Source organism: Chlorocebus sabaeus, chromosome X (genome assembly GCF_047675955.1).
Source record: "Chlorocebus sabaeus isolate Y175 chromosome X, mChlSab1.0.hap1, whole genome shotgun sequence".
Classification (NCBI taxonomy): domain Eukaryota; kingdom Metazoa; phylum Chordata; class Mammalia; order Primates; family Cercopithecidae; genus Chlorocebus; species Chlorocebus sabaeus.
Window position 1 is genome coordinate 149222181 of NC_132933.1, and position 20628 is coordinate 149242808.

General features: G+C 44.2%; 1 protein-coding gene across 3 annotated transcripts in view; it reads left to right on the forward strand.

The window, feature by feature from the left end:
* Positions 1-20628, forward strand: part of PRKX (protein kinase cAMP-dependent X-linked catalytic subunit) — a 134759-nt gene that overhangs the window by 51817 nt on the left and 62314 nt on the right. For all 3 annotated transcript variants that reach the window (XM_037986301.2, XM_073013895.1, XM_037986302.2), the window contains exons 3-4: positions 7475-7738; positions 19791-19910. In XM_037986301.2, coding sequence (XP_037842229.2) covers positions 7475-7738; positions 19791-19910 — 384 coding nt within the window. The remainder of the gene's footprint in view (positions 1-7474; positions 7739-19790; positions 19911-20628) is intronic.

A 20628-nucleotide genomic window follows, 5' to 3' on the forward strand; every position in this document is an offset into this window, starting at 1 on the left:
GATTCTGCTACCTCTGTTTCTCAAGTAGATAGGAGTATAGGTGCACATCACCATGACCACCTAACTTTTAATTTTTTTTTTTTTTTTTTTTTGAGGCAGAGTTTCGCTCTGTCCCCCAGGCTGGAGTGTAGTGGTGTGATCTCGGCTCACTGCAAGCTCCGCCTCCCAGGTTCACGCCATTCTCCTGCCTCAGCCTCCCAAGTAGCTGGGACTACAGGCGCCCACCGCCACGCCCGGCTAATACTTTGTATTTTTAGTAGAGACGGGGTTTCACCGTGTTAGCCAGGATGGTCTCGATCTCCTGACCTTGTGATCCACCCACCTTGGCCTCCCAAAGTGCTGGGATTACAGGCATGAGCCACCACACCTGGCCCTAAATTTTAATTTTTTTGTGGAGATGTGATCTTGCTTTGTTGCCTAGGCTGGTCTTGAGCCCCTGGGCTCAAGTGATCTGCCACGTTGGCCCCCCAAAGTGCCGGAATTACAGATGTGAGCCACTGCACCTGGCCTCCAGCTTTCTTTTATGTCCCTCCCCAGTCTTCCTTTGGCCTTCAGCTGTGGGGACAGAGATGCCCCCTGCCTCCTGGTCCCCACCTTCTACCTGGTCTTGCAAGACCCCCTCCAGCCATCCTTCCAAGTTTACTATGTAATGTCTGTTCCCCATCAAGCCTGCAAAGCTCATGACAGTCACAAGATCTGCCCTTCCTGAGGACATTATGTACTGAGGACATTGCTTGGCACATAAGGGGCCCTTGTGCAAAACATCTGGAAACCAGTAAAGAATGTGGCTGTTGAGTTACTGATTAATGTGTTGACAAATTCATTGATTCCTGAGGCTAGTACGTACAGTAAGGGTTAGATCTTGAACATGCTTCTCATATCCGTTGTGATAAACCCTCTTATCTTCTATTGCTTTTGAACTTTTATAGACGTGATGTCAGGGGCAGTTAACTGGAATCGTTGAACTGATGCATCGGTTTCTAATTTTCTAAACTCAGATTTGAAATCACCTGTGGTCACTAAACTCCGTCCCATTCCACAGTCCCTGCACATGATGACTTAAGTTTTGTAAATGTTTTTTGGAGATAGTAAAGGCAGTATCTCTTTCAGCATTTTTTCCCTTATCTTTAGTGATACCCAGCTCTGTACAAATTCTGTCCACGTAAGCAAAGTCTTTTTTTTTTTCCAGATAAGGTCTTGCTCTGTCACTGAGGCTGGAGTGCAGAGGTTCAGTCATAGCTCACTGCAGTCTTCAACTCCTGGGCTCAGGCTGTCCTCCCACCTCAGCCTCTTGAGTACCTGGGACTACAGGCATGCACAAACCATACCTGCCTTATCTTTTTATTTTTTTCCAGAGACAGAGTCTCCCTATGTTGCCCAGGCTAGTCTCAAACTCTTGGTCTCAAGTGATCCTCCTGCCTCAGCCTCCCAAAGTGCTGGGATTACAGGTGTGAGCCACCACACTCGTCTGCAAAGTCTTACTGATTTGAAGGAAGATTTGAAGGAAGGATGTCTCAGAGAACTTTTTTTTTCTTCTAATATTTACTTAATCTTATTGATTTGGGGAAGGGCAAGGGAATCCCAGTTTTCCAGATTTTTTTTCCTTATAGGAATATGTTCTTACTTGCTACCTCTCTTTATAAACTGTTACTTCTTAAAGATACTGAAGGGTGATCCCGCATTAGTGTATAGGCAAAAATGGTGTGTTCACTTCATATATACTGATTAGATGACTTTGTTAAATCTTGTAGTTTGTTGATGTTGATTTTACTGAGACACTTGTGGAACAAATATATTTTCATACAACCTTACACATCTGAGTAGTTTCCCCCACTCATGCAGTAACTTTTTCTCCCCTGCTTTCCCTCCTCCTCTCCTTACCTCTTCTCCACTCCCCTCCTCCCCTCTTCCCTTCCCTCCTCTTCTCATTTGATACAAAGCCCTAACTCTCTTCCTCTACAGATCATCCTACCCGTGGTTGAAATTGCAACTTCCCCTGCAAGCCAGGTGACTGAACCTGAGATCTTTGTATTGTCAGGACTTGCATATTCTACATGCCTGCTTAATCCTGAAAGTTCTTTCATTCCTCCCTTCTAACCTACCCAAATCCTTCTAATCTCCCACTATGGTTAATTATCTCTGATGCTCCTAAAGGGTGACCTGCTGCTACATTGTGACAAGGTGATGCATTGTTCTTAAGAGGATCTGTGCAGATTATTATCCCAGAGTGGGGTGGATGGGGGAGGATACAGGATATATCCAAAGAATGTGTTGCAAACTAATTGACAGGAGAGAGAGAGGGAGAGAGTGTTGTGTGTGTGTGTGTGTGTGTGTGTGTGTGTGTGTGTAGGCATGCATCCATCTTTTTCTTGCATACTTGAGCCGTGTGTGTGTGTGTGTGTAGGCATGCATCCATCTTTTTCTTGCATACTTGAGCCGTGTGTGTGTGTGTGTGTAGGCATGCATCCATCTTTTTCTTGCATACTTGAGCCATAGGGAAATAGAGCCATATATATTCTCTTCAACCAGATTAACAGTTGTAGACAGTGGTCTTGCTATTGCTTTGACCATTTATGGTATTTTCAAGAGCTCAGTGTTACCCCCAGATCTTCAGTATCACACCTTGGCTGGTCAGTTGTAGCTACATTTTCCTTCCACCTTGTGCCCTGAAGAAATTTAGAAAGTCACCAGCTGACACACAAGTTTATTGTAAAAGTTCACTAGTACCATAGTATTTGGACCTTGGAAAGTATTTCACCACCAGAACAGTGAAATCGTGGTTGTCTTCTAAGCTCATCCACAAAAATACAGTTTGACTGTCATGCATTTGAGATACCGTGCACTTAATCATGAAATATTACTGAGAGGAATACTCTTGCCCAACAGTGGTGCAAAGCAGAAAAATAGGGCATTTAGCTAGGAGAAAATGACTCCAGATGTCAGCGATAAGATGCAAAGAATGTGGGTATGTGGCAGGTCTTTTACAACTCCAACAGATTGCTCTAGAAAACAGTCACTACATACCAAAATTAGCCAGTCACGATGGCATGTGCCTGTAATCCCAGCTACTCGGGAGGCTGAGGCAGGAGAATCACTTGAACCCGGAGACGGAGGTTGTAGTGAGCCAAAATTGTGCTATTGCACTCCAAGCCTGGGCGACAGAGCAAGACTCTGTCTCAAAAAACAACAACAACAACAAAAAACCCTCCATCACAATACTTCTCCCTCCTCATGTGCTCTCCCTGCTTCCCTTTATGCCTCAAGACCACACATTTTGAACTTGCTGAGCTGTAGGAAGTGAATGGAGAGGTGGGCCACAGGTGCCCAGCCTTTAGTAACTGAGGAAAAATAAAAAAGAAATTTCTAACCCTGGCTTCCTGAGCTCCCTTCAGCAACCCGGCTGCTAAGGGGCAGGAGTCCAGCAGCAAGGTGGAGAGAGGAAGACATTCCTACAACCTTTATTTGTGGGTCCTCCACACTCCAGCGTCATTAGTCCCCCAACCCCAGCATTGTTGCAGAATCTGCAAATTTAAAAGTGCGTTAGGTAAGAGCCTTTTTTATAAGAGGCCTATATTTTTGCTAATACATAAAAACATTGTGATTAGTCAAATAAATGTTCGTTTAAAACTCACAGTAGCATGTTGTCTATTTTTTTTTCCTTTTAGAAATGGGGTCTCGCTCTGTCACCCAGGTTGGAGTGCAGTGGTGTGATCATAGCTCACTGCAGCCTCTAATTCCTGGGCTCAAGGGATCCTCCCACCTCAGCCTCCTGAATTGCTTGGATGCCACCATGCCTGGCTGATTCTTTTATTGTAGAGATGGGATCTTGCTGTGTTGCTCATGCTGCTTTCGAACCCCTGGCCTCAAGTGATCCTCCTGCCTCGGCTTCCCAAAGTGCTGGGATGACGGGCATTGAGCCTCCGTGCCCAGCCTATGATTTTTCTTAGCATTAGTCTCTGTGTCATTGCAAGCTGTCTCACATGTCCTTGCCTTCATTCTACATTGTTTTGGTGGAATGGCCCGTACTAGCAGACAAGACCATCCGGTCGACCTTGAGCATCCTTCCCTGTCCTCAGGGAAGGTTTCCTGGGCATCATTTTGTTTTCTTTGTACACCAGCGGGTGCAGCTCATTAGAATGAGCTTGCAGGGGAGCATCTGTGATAGCATCATGATCAGATGAGACATAACTGGCACGGGTCCTGGTTATGGTTGAGGACCTTTATGCTCCTGATTCTACTGGGTGCCTTCTACTGGTGAAGGCTCATGTGCTTATGGAAACACGGGCATGCTGGTGTCTTCTGAGTCCTCTCCAAAAACAAAGCCCAGGTCAGGTACAGTGGCTCACGTTTGTAATCCCAGCACTTTGGGAGGACGAGGCAGGAGGATTGCTTGAGCCCTGGAGTTCAAGACCAGCCTGGGCAACACAGTGAGACCCCGTCTCTAAAAATAATAGTAATAAAAATTAGCCAGGCATGGTGGCATGCACCTGTAGTCCTAGCTACTTGGGAGGTTGAGGTGGGAGGATTGCTTGAGCCCGGGAAGTTGAGGCTGCATGAGCCATGACTGCACCACTGCACTCCAGCCGGGCAGACAGAATAAGAACCTGTTTCAAAAACAAACAGACCGGGCACGGTGGCTCACACCTGTAATCCCAGCACTTTTGGAGGCCGAGGCGGGTGGATCGCCTGAGGTCAGGAGTTCGAGACCAACCTGGCCAACATGGTGAAACCCCGTCTCTACTAAAAATACAAAAATTAGCTGGGCGTGGTGGTGGGCACCTGTAATCCCAACTACTTGGGAGGCTGAGGCAGGAGAATCGCTTGCACACAGGAGGCGGAGGTTTCAGTGAGCTGAGATTGCGCTATTGCACTCCAGCCTGGGCAACTAGAGCAAAACTCTGTCTTAAAAACAAACAAACAAAAATCCCAAAGCCCTTAGTTCCAAATCTTGCCTCATTCCCCATCCTCCCCCATCTTTAGGTGAAAGCGTTCTTTCGTTATCAGTGCATATCTCTCCAAACTGTATTTATATTTGTGCTGAGATGTTGAATGCACAGACGCACCTCGGTATCTTCTGTTCCTTCTTTCATCCCTACCGCCACCTTCCTCAATCTCTCATTGCTGCGTTTTCTTCCATTAATCAACACCTTTGTAAGGAGAAGAACCTCAGGCAAGCTCCCACAAGCAAGTGCTTCGAAATACTTCATTTGGGGCTTTTTAAAAGGGCTACTTTTTCCCAGCAGGTTTGGGATGCAGTCTGCTAGTTTATTGTTAATTCTCAGGCTTAATGATAGTTCCAGGTTACTGAATCAGGTGTGATCTCTGAAGATGTGTGTGTTGTAGTTAGTTAGCACTGCCATAACAAAGTAGCATAGACGGGGTAGATTAAACACTGATTTATTGTTTTATAATTCTCGAAGCTAGAATTTTGAGAAGAACGTGTTAACAGGGCCAGTGCCTCCTGAGCCCTGTCTCATACACTTCTAGACGCCGTCTTCTCTCTGTGTCCTCACGTGGTTGTCCCTCTGTGCATGTCTGTGTGCTCATCTCCTCTTCTTTGGACTCCAGTCCTGTTGGAATTGGGCCCATTCTAGTGACCACATTTTACCTTACTCACCTGTTTAGATGCCCTGTCTCCAAATACAGTCACATTCTGAGGTCCTGAGAATTTGGACTTCAACATGTGGATATTGGGAGGACACAGTTCAGCCCATAGCACACTGTTGGCGGGTTTATCATGAGACCGTGATATTTACTCTTCATTCATCCCAAGACAGTGGATGTCCCAGGATACACATATCTTAACATCTGCTGTTGTCCGAACGCATCCCTTCCACATCCATATATTGAGACAGTAACCCCCAGAGCTATGGAATGAAAAGGTGGAGCGTTGGGGGATGCGATTAGATCGTGAGGGTGAAGCCACTGAACGGGACCAGTGCCCTCGGTGAAGGGGCCCGAGGGAGTCTGTTTCCCCTTTTTCCCCTGGGTCCGTGGGAGGACACAGCGACAAGGGCCCTTCTCTCAGGAATGAGCCCTCACCACGCAGTTCATCAGCAGGCGCCCTGACCTCGGACGTCCAGCCTTCAGAACTGAGGGGAATACATGGTTCTTATTTGTAAGGCCCCTTAGTATATGGTATTTTTGTGATAGCAGCCAGAATGGAGTAAGACAACATCTATGGAACTTGTATTTTAATATCCATCTATATGCTTCTCCCAATATCTGATTATACACCTCTTAACATCTACACACGTCTTAGCATCTACCTATACTGATGGATTACACCTTTCTATATGCAGACCTTAGCACCTGTCTCTACCCAGAGCCACATCTACACACACGCAGATCCTAACATCTGTCTGTACGCACACCTTAGCATCTGTCACATATGTTAGCATCTATCTACACCTGCATATTCACATCTACCTCCACCCATATCCTAATCTGTCTACACCCACAGAGCAACACCAGTCTACATCCGCCTCCGCCCATATCCTAACATCTCTCTATACCTCTGTTAATATCTATCGATGTTCATAGTCTAATATCGGTCTTTATGTGTATATTAACATCTGTCTACACCCGTATCCTAACATCCACCTACACCCATATTATAACATCTGTCTCTTCCTATATGTTAACATCTCCCTACACCCATCTTCCAACATCTGTGTCCATATATGAACCTCTGTCTACACCCGTATCCTAACATCCATCTACACCCATATTATAACATCTGTCTCTTCCTATATGTTAACATCTCCCTACACCCATCTTCCAACATCTATGTCCATATATGAACCTCTGTCTACACCTGTATCCTAACATCCATCTACACCCATACTGTAACATCTATACGTATAGATACCATCTGTCTTCACCTATATTGTAACATTGATCTCTATCCATATTCTAACGTCTGCCTACACCCATATCCTAACATCTGCACTTACATATTAACACCTGTCTACACCCGTATTCCAACATTTCTCTATATCCATATTGTAATATCTGTGTACATCCATATCCTAACACCTATCTATAACTACATATTAGCATATTTCTACACCTATATGCTAACATATGTCTATATCCATATTTAATACCATATGGTAACACTGTTTATACCCATATATCAGCCCCGATGTACACCATATCCTAACATCTGTCTCTAAGACATCGTAACATCTGTGTGTATGTGCATTTGAACACCTATCTGTACCCATATGTTAGCATCCGTCTTTACCCATGTGCTGATATCTGTGTGCTCCATGTCCCGACATCTGTCCCTGGCTATTGCCATCTGTCTGTACACACATTTTGGCATCTAGCTGCATCTATACGCCAACACCTAGCTGACATCGTATCCCCGCCCTGCCCTGGCGGGGCCCTGAGCCTGTGCTGACACCTAGCTGACGGCGTACCCCCTGCCTTGCCCTGGCAGGGCCCTGAGCGTGTGCTGTCCCCGCAGGTTCTGGACGTGGCATGACGAGCGCTTCCTCTACATGCTCATGGAGTACGTGCCGGGCGGGGAGCTCTTCAGCTACCTGCGCAACCGGGGGCGCTTCTCCAGCACCACGGGGCTCTTCTACTCTGCGGAGATCATCTGTGCCATCGAGTACCTGCACTCCAAGGAGATCGTCTACAGAGACTTGAAGCCGGAGAACATCCTGCTGGATAGGGATGGCCACATCAAGCTCACGGACTTTGGGTTCGCCAAGAAGCTGGTAGACAGGTAAGAGGAACGTGAGCTCAGACGGGATCTACGCTGCTTGGCAATGACAAAGATTGTGGTAGTTGTGGCAGGTCAGGCAGGGGAAGACTGGGAACCAGAGTGTAACTCTCATGTGTGGGAGACACTTGCAGCCAGGGATGAGAGAGCCAGGGTGAGCTGCAGCTCGTTTTAGGTGGGCTGCGATTGCTGCCCAAGAGCCGGTGGGCAGGAAGTCACTCTCCCTCACCCGCACCGTGGAGGAAATCGGAACACCACATTTCCACTGTTGACCCGAAATGATGAGGAAATAAGTCATATCCAAGTTTGAATTCCCCTGACTATAAAATAGATCTGCACCGAATAGGATACAATATCTCTTGAAATTAAATGCCAGGTGCCGTGGCTCACACCTGTAATCCCAGCACTTTGGGATGCTGAGGTGGAAGAATCATTTGAGCCCAGGAGTTTGAGACCAGTCTGGACAACATAGCGAGACCCCATCTCTACAGAAATATATATATATATATATATATATATATATTTAAAGTTGATTATGGTGGTGGATCTCTGTAGTCCCAGCTACTTGGGAGACTGATGTTGGAGGATCATTTGAGCCCCGGAAGTTGAGGCTGCAGTGAGCTGTGATCACACCACTGCACTCCAGCCTGGGTGAAAGAGCAAGATCCTGTCTCAAAAAAACCCAAAAAAATCCAAATTGCATATTCCACACACACCTGCTCACACACACACGCACTTACTTTTTTCTGGTATCTATATTTCTATTATGTATATATATATTTCCACTGTATATGTATATTAAATAGAAATATATCTAATACTATATTATTTTATATAACATAGTATATTTTATGTACATATGATATAGTATTATATATGTATAGTATATATTATACTATAATATAGTATACTATGACTATGATAGTATCATATAGGTATACTATATATTATACTATATAACATTCCTGTCATACTATATCATACATATTTCTGTACTCTATATAGTACATATTGTACATATTGTATATTACACATACTATGTATTATATATAGTATATATTACTATACTATGTATTATACTATATTATATATTATATCGTATACCTATATCATACTATATCATATGTATGATATTATATGTGTTTCTTTTCTGGAAACGCACTCACAGACACACCCCGAAACAACGTTTGAACAAACATCTGGGGATCCCACGGCCCATCAGCACATGAAACGAACCATCACATGTTGTCTCAGCCAGTGTGGGCTGCACTAACATACGCTCATAGACTGGGCAGCCTCAACAGCAGACATTCATGGCTCACAGCTCTGGAGGCTGGAAGTCCGAGATCAAGATGCGACAGATTGTGTACCTGGAAGGAACCCGCTTCCTGGTTCATAGACGGCGCCTTCTCGCTGTGTCCTCACATGGTGGAAGGGGCGAGGGGGCTCTCTGGGGCCCCTTTTGTAAGGGCACTCATCCCATTCATGAGGCTCCACCTTCGTGATCTCATCACCTCCCAAAGGCCCCACCTCCTAACGCTATCACTTTGGTGATGATGATTTCAACATAGGAATTTTGGGGGGAGCACACACATTCAGTTGATAATACATGTATATGTATTTTTGTTCCATGATTGCATTCATTTAACCAGTCTGTCATGACAAAAGACCACACACTGGGCGTTAAAGAATAGACCTTTTCCTCTCACTGTCATGGAGGCTGAGGCCTGAGATCCAGATGTGGGCAGGGCTGGTTCCTCCTGAGGCCTCTCTCCTTGGCTTGGAGATGCCGTCTTCTCCCTGTGTCCTCACAGGATCGTCTCTCTGTGCATGTCTGTATCCTTGTCTCCTCTTCTTATGAGGACACCAGTCCTGTTGGATCAGGACCCGCCCTAGTGACCTCATTTTACCTTAATGACCTCTTTAAAGACACTCTTTCCCATATAGTCACATTCTGAAGTTCTGGGGGTTAGGACTGCAGCATGTAAGGTTTAAGGGATACATTTCAGCCTGGAACAATTATATATAGGTATGTTTCCACACACACATACTCCATTGAGGAGAAAACAGTTACCCTTTTTTGTTTGTTTGTTTGTTTGTTTTTGAGACGGAGTCCCACTCTGTCGCCCAGGCTGGAGTGCAGTGGCGTGATCTCTGCTCACTGCAAGCTCCACCTCCCGGGTTCATGCCATTCTCCTTCCTCAGCCTCCCTAGTAGCTGGGACTACAGGCGCCCGCCACCACGCACGGCTAACTTTTTGTCTTTTTAGTAGAGATGGGGTTTCACCGTGTTAGCCAGGATGGCTTCGATCTCCTGACCTTGTGATCTGCCCGCCTTGGCCTCCCAAAGTGTTGGGATTACAGGCGTGAGCCACCACACCCGGCCCCAGAATGTAGTCTTTTATCTCTCACCCACCTCCCACCCTTTCCCCCAAGTTCTTAAAGTCCATTGTATGGTTCTTATGCCTCGGCGGCCTCATAGCTTAGTTCCCAATGGATGTTTAATTTACATTTATAAAATCAACAGTCATAAAAAGTAAATTCACATGCCCAAGCTGCTGAAAAATACTCAGAAAGATTGTTGGTAACTCCACTGAGTGTCGATTTTTTAATTAGATTAAATTAATTAAGGTAGAATTAGATAATGACATCAGTTCCTCGGTAGACAAGCTACATTTCAAATACCCAGGATTGCACATGGCTATCGGCTTCTGTCTTGGTCAGGCAAGCCTAGAAAATACATCTTGTATTTCCATATTCTTTGATGTGGTGGGGTTGGGTAAGGTGATAATTATACTAATTATACTCTTAACATTGTAAAACCATCTGCGTTTTTGAGAAACTTGATGTGGGGGCAGTTTTACACTAAATGACTCTCTCCTCTGGCGGCTTTTAGAAAAGGGCTCTCCTAGGAAAATTTTATGATGCATTTAAATTCAATCTGATTTCCCCCTGTGGTATTTCTTGTATTACATTTCCAAAAATAAGACACGTGGAAATTAGGTGCATTTTACATGGAATAGGAAAGACAGGATTTTTTAAAACACTGATTTATAGCATCCGTGCTGCCCTCTCTTGGCAGCACATGGTATATTAGTAAATTCGTTTAAAGTCATTTGCAAGTCTAATTCAAACAAACCAGAGATAAAATATTTCATATATTCACTTGTTTATAAGTTTGACAAACCATGTTACTGTCCAGTTAATTCATGATGTCTATTTAAATGGACGAAGATGGTTTCGTATATAACATGCAGTGATTATTGTACTTAATGAACATGTGAAAATCTTAGAAAATGCCTCATTACCATCTTGATAGATTGCTTTTGCAAAGAACTGCATCTTCCTCTGTATGGGTAGTGTAGCTTCTGGAAACTTTTTTTTTGTGGGCACTTTTTTCTCCTTGTTTTTTTTGACCCTCTTTGTAACGAAGCATCTCTCTTCTGGCCCGGCCCCAGGGAAGTTGTGTGCCTGGGGGCAGATACATGGCCCTGCCTCTGATTCAGGATTCAAACAGTACATGTGCCTTTTGAATAAAACTTAAATTCACCGCTGTATCGTAGACCACTACAGAATAGATGGAACTAAACAGGGAGGCCTCATCTTGAATAACCTTTTTTTTTTTTTTTTTTTTTTTTTTTAAAGACAGGCTCTTACTCTGTCACCCAGGCTGGAGTGCAGTGGTGGGATCTTGGCTCATGCAACCTCGGCCTCCTGGGCTCAAGCGATCCTCCCATTTCAGCCTCCCAAGTAGCTGGGATTACAGGCATGTACCACCACGCCTGGCTAATTTTTGTATTTTTAGTAGAGACCTGGTTGCACCACGTTGCCCAGGCTGGTCTTGGTCAGCTGGCCTCAAGTATCCACCCGCCTCGACCTTCCAAAGCATTGGGATTACAGGCGTGAACCACTGCGCCCAGCCTTGAATAACATTTTTGAACATATCCCAGAAAGAAGTGTGTTTCTCATTTTTCTCTTATAGCATGGGGTAAAAACATACTTAAGCATGTTGTAATGTATTCTATTCACGACGCCAATTTCTTTCTTTGTTTTTTGTTTCTTTTTTGAGACAGGAGTACAGTGGTGCGACCATGGCTCACCATAGCCTCGAACTCCCAGGCTCAAGCATTCCTCCTGTCTCTCAGCCTCCCAAGCAGCTGAGACTACAGGCTTGCATCACCATGCCTGGCTAATTTTTTGATTTTTTATAGAGACAGGGTTTCGCTATGTTACCAGAGCCAGTCTTGAACTCCTAAGCTGAAGCGATCCTCCAACCTTGGCCTCCCAAAGTTTTGGGATTACAGGCGGGAGCTACGGTACTCAAGCTCTCCCTCCCTTCTTTCCTTCCTCCCTCCCTCCCTCCCTTCCTTCCTCCCTTCTTCTCCCTCCCCTCCCATTCCCTCCAATTCCTTCCCTTCCCCTCCTCTTCTCCCCTCCCCTCCCCTCCCCTCTCCTCCCTTCCCCTCCACTTCCCTCCCCTCTCCTCCCTTCCCCTCCACTTCCCTCCCCTCCCTCCCCTCCCCCCTCTCCCCTCCCCCCTCCTCTCCCCTCTCCTCCCCTCCCCTAGCAACCCTGTTAACTGAATGACTGTCCTACTTATTTTAAACCACTGCTTTTGGTGACTTGATTTCTGACTTTCCTAGGTTGTCAGTATGTTCAGATGGCTTTCTTTTGTGACTTGCGTTCACCAGGCTCGTTTTCTAACAGCAATATTACGTTTGTATTTTAAATATTTTGCGCACACACTTTATATTATCTAGAGAGCTCCCCTAAAAGATTTGGTGGCAAACTAGAATTATTTCTGGTTTTATGACATGCTCAAAATAAAATACTGATGTGTTTAATTTGCTTTTATAATTCAAATGCATAACACAAGCATCCCTTACCTGAAATACTTCAGACCAGAATTGTTTTGGATTTTAGATTTTTTTCAGATTGTGGAATATTTGAATTACACTTACCTGTGAGCATCTCTAATTTGAAAATCTGAAATCCAGGATGCTCCAGTGAGCATTTCCTTTGAACTGTGAGCCTCATGTCGGTGCTGGAAAAGTATTGCCTTTTGGAGCATTTGGGATTTCAGATTTGGATTAAAGATGTTCGACCTTTGTACATCTGTCTTTAAACCATAACAGATGGTATTCTTTCTTTGCAACAGCTCTTTTTTGTTTGTTTGTTTTTGGTGTTTTTTTATTTCTCTGTGACAGCTTTTTGTTCGTTTTTGTTTTTTTGTGTTTCTTTTGAGACAGGGTCTCACTATATTGGCCAGGATAGTCTTGAACTCCTGGCCTCAAGCAGTCCCCCCACCTCGGCCTCCCAAAGTGCCAGGACAGTAGCCGTGAGCCACCATGCCAGGCGCAACAGCTCTTTCCTAGTTCTTCTGTTGTAGCATTTTAAATCCAGATGTTACATTGATTACTGTCCTCTGGATTTTTATTTCTAGCCTTATGGGGTAATATTGAACCTAGTCTTTCAAAATTACTACTTACCCCTTTCACACACACACACACACACACACACACACACAGGAGTAGAGAGAGTAGTTCACATTGAAACCTTATGGCCCCATCACCCAGCTTCGATTGTTATCAAAGCTTTGCCACTTTGTTTTTTTTTTTTCTCTTCGCCCATTTGTTTCTTGAGTTATTTTAAAGCAGGTGTACTTCATCCTATCTCTAACAGATAACTCCCTTTAAAAAAGAACTTCAGTGGCGTTATCACATCTGACAAAACTTTGTTTTTAAAAAAGCCCAGCCTGGGTAACATAGCAAGACCTCATCTCTACAAAACATCAAAAACAAAAAAATTAGCCTTGCATAGGTTAAATCCAGCCCCCTGTGTGTCTGTTAATAAAGTTTTATTGGAACACAGTCACATCTTGGGGGCTTTTGAGCTACAGTACCAGAGTTGGATATTTGTAACAGAGACCCTGTGATTCACAAAGCCTAAAATATTTGCCATCTGGCTCTTTACAGAAAATATTTGCCCACCCCTGAGCCAGGCCATTTGCTTTGTGAACTGGTTAAAATTGGCCAGGAGCTCTGTCTGTGCAGTGGAATATTATTGGCCATGAAAAGGAGTATAATTCTGACACATTCTACATGTTGATAAACCTTGAACACATGATATTGGATGAAATAAGCCAGACCAAAAAGGTCTCATATTGTGTGATTCTACTTGTAGGAAGGCCCTAGATTCTTTCAAATTATAGGGACAGAAAATAGGATGGTGGGTGCCAGGGGCTGGGGAGGTGCAGGGTAGGGGGAGATGATGTTTAATGAGGACGGAGTTTCTGTTTGGAATGATGAAGAAGTTCCAGCAGTGGATGGTGGGAAGGGTTGAACACCAAGGTCGACGGACTTCCCACCACTGAACTATACAATTAAAAATGCTTAAAATGGAAAATTCTATGCTATGTGTATTTTACAATTGAAAATTATACATATAAAATCATAATTATGTATATAATTATAAATAACTATATAATTGTAATATTTAATTGCACATAATATATCCTACATTAAATTTATATATTTAAATATATTTGATTATCTCTATTACTAATGTAACATAACATATGTATATGTTAATTTATTAATATATTCAGATTATAATTATATATTAAATAAATATAATGTAATTTTTAGTTCAAATAATCATATTTAAAAATAAATCATTTAATACAATTAAATATATAATAAACGGATACAATTTTATATTTAATATTACATATTTAATTTTATAGTTATAAACATGACTACCAAATAATTATATATGCTCATAAATTATGATATAAGTATATTTAGAAACTTATATGCAGCTATAATTATACATTATTATCCACAGTTTTATATATAATTTTATAAATATATATTTTTAAAATTTAAATTTATATATTAGTATGTGTTACACATTTACTGTTTAGATTATAAGTTCAAATTTAAACATATACATTTGTAAATACATAATTGTTTTATATATGTTTCGTAACACCGGAAAAGTCTTTCTAGTTACTTGAGGTGTTTTCCCTTAGTTTCTGACTTTGAGTATTTGACGGAAGCCAAGGAGGGCCTGAGATGTCGAGTCTATTTGCAGTCGGTGTTGCTACTTTCCCTTGAACTTTGCTGTAGTTCATACTAGGAGGTGGGTATTACTGTGCCGAGGTTGGTCAGTGGTGTCTAGGAGCCATTGTCACGGAGGAAACCCCTCCCAGCACCTGGGCTGGCCGTCAGAAGCTGTCCCATGCTTGCAGACATGCACTTTCTCCCTTCATGGGCCTGAAATTCTCAGCTGTTTGTTCCCATCAGACAGTTCTAGGAACTGTGATTGTGTCCCCATAAAAAAAAATGACAAAATCTTCCATTTTTATGAAAAATCCCACACCCTGCTTTTTCATTGTAACCGAAGATCCTATAAAAAAATGCAATGTAGTATTTTCACTATGAGTACTGAGCTAATATCTATTTCCTGCATTACCAAACTCAGACAAAACACTGGCTCATACTTTTCTGATAAAAAGGAAAAAAATGCATTTGTATCTGTAATCAAGTGTAAAAGCTCTCATCAGCTGTCCTTCCTCCTGAGCCCCACCATGTCCCTGTTAGCTGAGTGACATGCTCACTATGTCATAAAACCGTGAGGAGAGACAGAAAGTGAGGCTGGTGATGCCACCTGCTAGGACGTAAGAGGGACTGGACTGAAACTCAGCTTGGAGATGTCATCCATTTCTCTCTATTTTTTTTTTTTTTTTTTTGAGACAGAGTCTTACTCTGTTGCCCAGGCTGGAGTGCAGTGGCACGATCTCGGCTCACTGCAACCTCTGCCACCCGGGTTCAAGTGATTCTCCTGCCCCAACCTCCTGAGTAGCTGGGATTACAGGTGCCTGCCACCGTGCCCAGCTAAGTTTTGTAGTTTTTAGTAGAGACGGGGTTTCACCATCTTGGCCAGGCTGGTCTTGAACTCCTGACCTCGTGATCCACTTGCCTCGGCCTCCCAGAGTGTTAGGATTATAGGCATGAACCACCATGCCCGACCTCTTTTTCTCTTTTTACTGTGGTAAAATACGCTTAAAATGTACCATCATAACCATCTTTATTAACATTTTTTATGTTTCGGAACAGGGTCTTTCTCTGTCGGCCAAGCTGGTGTGCAGTGGTGCGATCACGGCTCACTGTAGTTTCCAACTCCTAGGCTGAAGCAATCCTCCTCTCTCAGCCTTCTGAGTACCTGAGACTAGAGGTGTGAGCCATGATGCCTGGCTAATTTTTAAATATTTTTGTACAGATAGGGTCTTGCTATGTTGCCTAGGCTGGTCTGGAACCCTGAGGCTCAAGTGATCCTCCCATCTTGGCCTCCCAAAGCGTTGAGATTACAGGCATGAGCCACTGTAGCCAGCCCATGTGAACCATCTTGCCGTGCAGAAGTCAGTGGCATCTATTGCATTTACCGTGTCGTGCAACCATCACGTCTCTCTAGTTCCAGAACATTTCGTCATCCCAAAAGAGAACCTGTACCTGTTAAGCAGTTATTCCCCATCCTAAGCCAGGATGATCTCTTCTTAACTTGACTGCAGCTACAAAGATCCTGTTTGCACATGAGGTCCCACTCACAAATACTGGGGTTTAGGACTTTGGGGGGTGCACAGTTCAACCAGTGCAGGTGTGCTGGAAGGCGTGGACATTCAGAACACAGGAGTCATTGGATATCTATACTTGACAGAGAATCCGATCCTTAGCTCTGTTTCTGCTTCGTTAACGTGGCCTCCTCCCTCTCCTCCCCCTGGCCATAGTGAAACTAAGAACAGTGAGAAAACAGAACAGCAGGTGTCACCTTCCTTCTACCCAAAAGGCAGGTGAGCAAAAGGAGACAGGAACAAGGAAGTGGATAATTCACTGCCCAGACCAGTGGTGTCGACATAACACTTAGACTGTCTCATGTCACATTCACGCAGTCGACATCTCTCCATAGCAGCGTGTGTCTCTTTGTACATCTAGTGAGGCATTGGGGTTTCTGCAGGAAGGAGTGACTCTAATGGGGCCAAAGTCTTCCTGAGGCAAGTCAGAACCTGGAAACGTATACAGCCTTAGGTGTGTGTCCTTACCCTAACACAGAGCCAAAAAGAGTCTCATCTTTCAAAAGGTAAGTGCAGAAGTTGCAGCTAATGCCGGTAGCATGACCTGTGGCCTCTACCTGGGCTTCATATCAGCTAAGATCTAGGCTTTGAGCTCCTTTCAGGCCACTTTGGATGGGCTAGCAAGGTGGAAATACAAAACTAGCAGGCCAGTAAGTCACTCGTCTTGCAGAATGACAGAAGTGTCGTGCGTCGAAGCAGCCGGGGTGTACTTGGAATTGACTCAACTGCCGGGCAGGGCAGGGGAGAGCATGTTTCTGAAATAGTGTGCATTGTACTTTCCATTTGTAGACTTAATTCTAATGAATGAGAAGCACTTAACAGGACCACATGGTGATCTCTGTTCCATAGTTAGATCTACCTGCAGATAGAGAGTAAGTCCCTTCCACATTCTTCTGTGGGAAGAGAACTCGATTTCTCTCCTTGTCTTCTTTCCTGGTTTCCTGACTTACATCTGCTAGATCCTGCAGTTTTTTTTTTTTTTTTTTTTTTTGAGACAGTGTCTTGCTCTGTTGCCCAGGCTGGGGTACAGTGGCACTGTCATGCTGCCTGCAGCCTTGACCCCCTGGGCTCAAGTGATCCTCCCATCTCAGCCTCCTGACTAGCTGAGACTACAGGTGCACTTCAGCACACCTGGCTTTTTTTTTTTTTTTTTTGTAAAGGAGTGGTCTTGCTGTGTTGCCCAAGCTAGTCTGAAACTCCTAGCCTCGGGCAATCCTCCTGCCTCAGCCTCCCAGAGTACTAGGATTACAGTTGTAAACTACCATGCCTGACCTTGTGGTACTTTGATTTCATGGATGGCTGACAGAATTTGAAATTTGGATGGCAGCCAGTTTGTTGTTATCCCGAGGGCTTACAGATTAATGTGGAAAAGTCTGTTGTCTGGAAAGAGGTGAGGTACAGAGGTGTGGTGGGGAAGGGAAGGAGGGACAACAGTAACAACATTTTGGGTGGGTTCCTGCAAGCAGGAAGCTGAGGAGCTGAAGCCAAGATACATGCCCACACCACTGCAAACAGGGCAGACTCGGGCAACATGTGCTGGGTATAAAATAGGCTTTGCACATGCGTGATACATTGTGCAAATAACTTGAGAGTGGATAAACATGTACATTACCAGACTCTGTGGAACTTGTTTTTTGTTCTCTTTACATTCAACTTACAAAATAAGAATTTCTTCTTTTATTGATTTGACTGGTGGGAGGGAAGGGTCTTTTGCAAAGCATCTATATATTTTTTCCCTCCGAAGGTGTTTTTCTTCCTGCCTGTCTACAGACAGGCTCCACACACCAAGGCAGCCCTTGGCAGGAAGGGTGGATGTGGCTTGGAGGTGTGCTACGGGTCTGAATTGCTGAAAGCCCGAAGCGACATTCTACCCAGCAGCAGAGCGCCAATGGAGTGTGGCCCAGACACGGCCCCCTCTCTGGGATTACTGATGCTCAGCTCCTTTCCAGCCCATGAGTCTTCCAGCTTCTGCTGCGGTCCTTGTTATCTTTCCCTGACTTTGTTTAGCAGAAGCTTCTGTAACCAAAATGCAGGTTCAGCCGCTCGCGGTTTGCAGAGTGCTATTAGCAAGGGCGAGGTCCGGTATAAAGAAAGTGATTTTTTATTCCAGAGCTTTCTTAGGGGAAGAAGTACAGGCTTCCTGCTTGAGGCCACCACTTTGCTTTTGGAGCACAAAGCAGGCACTTTTAAAGGAAAATGGCATGCAGGGGAGGAAGTGTATTTTTGTCTTTTCACTGGTTTCCAGGGAGCAAGAAAATTTTTGTGGGGGGTGGGGGTGGGGGTGTAAAGAGCCGAAGAGAACATACATAAACTTTGCAAACCATCCAGTCTCAGTTACAGTACAGACTCTGCTCTTGCACCTTTTTTTTTTTCTTTTCTGAGAGACAGTCTTGCTCTGTCACCCAGGCTGGAGTATAGAGTGCAGTGGCACATTCTCGGCTCACTGCAACCTCCGCCTCTTGGGTTCAAACATTTCTCCTGCCTTAGCTTCCCGAGTAGCTGGGACTATAGGCACACATCAGCACGCCTGGCTCATTTTGTGTTTTTAGTAGAGATGGAGTTCGCCATGTTGGCCAGGCTGGTCTTGAACTCCTGGCCTCAAGTAATCTGCCCACCTTGGCTTCTCAAAGTGCTGGGATTATGGGTGTGAACCACCATGCCTGGCCTAAGTGAGTTCTTGAATTATTCTTTTTCACTGCCACTTTTTTTTGGGGGGAGGGGGGAATAAAGGATTTTCTTTTTTACTTAATTTTATTTATTTATTTTAAAAACTTTTAGGTTCAGGGGTACATGTGCAGGTTTGTTACATGGGTAAACTGTATGCCACTTTGTGTACCGATTATTTTGTCACCCACATAATAAGCATCGTACGTGACAGGTAGATTTTCCATCCTCATCCTCCTGTCCTTCACCTTCCAGTGGCCCGGTGTCTGTTTTTCCCCCTCTCCCTGTCTGTGTGTATACCTAGTGTTTAGCTCCCACGTATAAGTGAGAACATGTGCGTCCACTTAGGAGAATGGCCTCTCTACGTCCATCCACGCTGCTGCAGAGGACGTGATCTCGTGCTTTTTCCTTTAATTAAGTAATTTTATTCTTTATGATTTATACTAAGACAGGTATAAATAACTCAAAAAAACTGAGGTTTTTTTTTTTGCTTCTGAGTAACAGTGGTAACAGTACCAGCAACAGTAGCAAGGATGATAAAACCAATTCTTGGTTTCCAAGCCAGTTAAGAAATGTTACTATGGAAAGGAATCAGCAAAAACAATGTTACTGTCTTTACACAGTAAAATGTGTGCACAGGAGGGTAAAGGGAGCGTGGTTTTACTCAACTAAGTTATTGTAACAATCAGAGCTTCTAAGGTGACTGCATTAGCCAAGCACCACTGAGTTTTGTGGGGGTCTGTCTCTGTCGCCCATATAGGACTTGGACCCTCTGTGGAACACCCGAGTACCTGGCCCCGGAAGTCATTCAGAGCAAGGGCCACGGAAGGGCCGTGGACTGGTGGGCCCTCGGCATCCTGATATTCGAGATGCTCTCGGGGTAAGTGGAGTCTCCGTAGAGAATCTTCATCTTACAGGCCAGCACCCCCTTCCCCCGCCCATTCATCCCCTCGGCGTTTCTGTTACCTTGAAAACAGTACGTGAGTATCACAGACACACGGTGTGGCTGCACACACATCTGCTGCCCTGCTGAGGTTGGCAATGTGAATTAGCAGTTGAGCTTGTTTGAATAAGAGGCAAAAAACCTAAACTTGTGAAGGAACCACCCATGCATGCCCATTGAGATTTTTATATTGAAATATCCATATCTTCCTTAAATATAAAATTAACGCTCTGGGCCGCTCTGAAGGTCGTGAGTTATCTCAGTTGGTTTTCACAGTTAGCTACAGATTGAACTCCTTGCTCTCCTCTTTTCCCCCTTATCACTTCTGTGTTTAATTAGTCTTAAAAAGAATTCAGAAATTAAAATAAAAAATGAATCTTCTGCATAGACCCTTGCTGAAGTAACCTGCAGAGCTCAGGAGGGCACAGGCTGGGTCAAGGTAAATCAGCCAAATACAATTGAGTGGCTTCTGCATGAACAGCCGGTGAGGAAGGTGAGAATATGTTCTTTCCTAAAACCACACACCTGTGGCACAGGAAAGGGGTGCCGACCCAGACCCCAACACAGGGTTCTTGGATCTCTCGCTAGAAAGAATTCGGGTAAAGTCCATAAAGTGAAAGCAAGTGTATTAAGAAAGTAAAAGAATAAAAGCGTG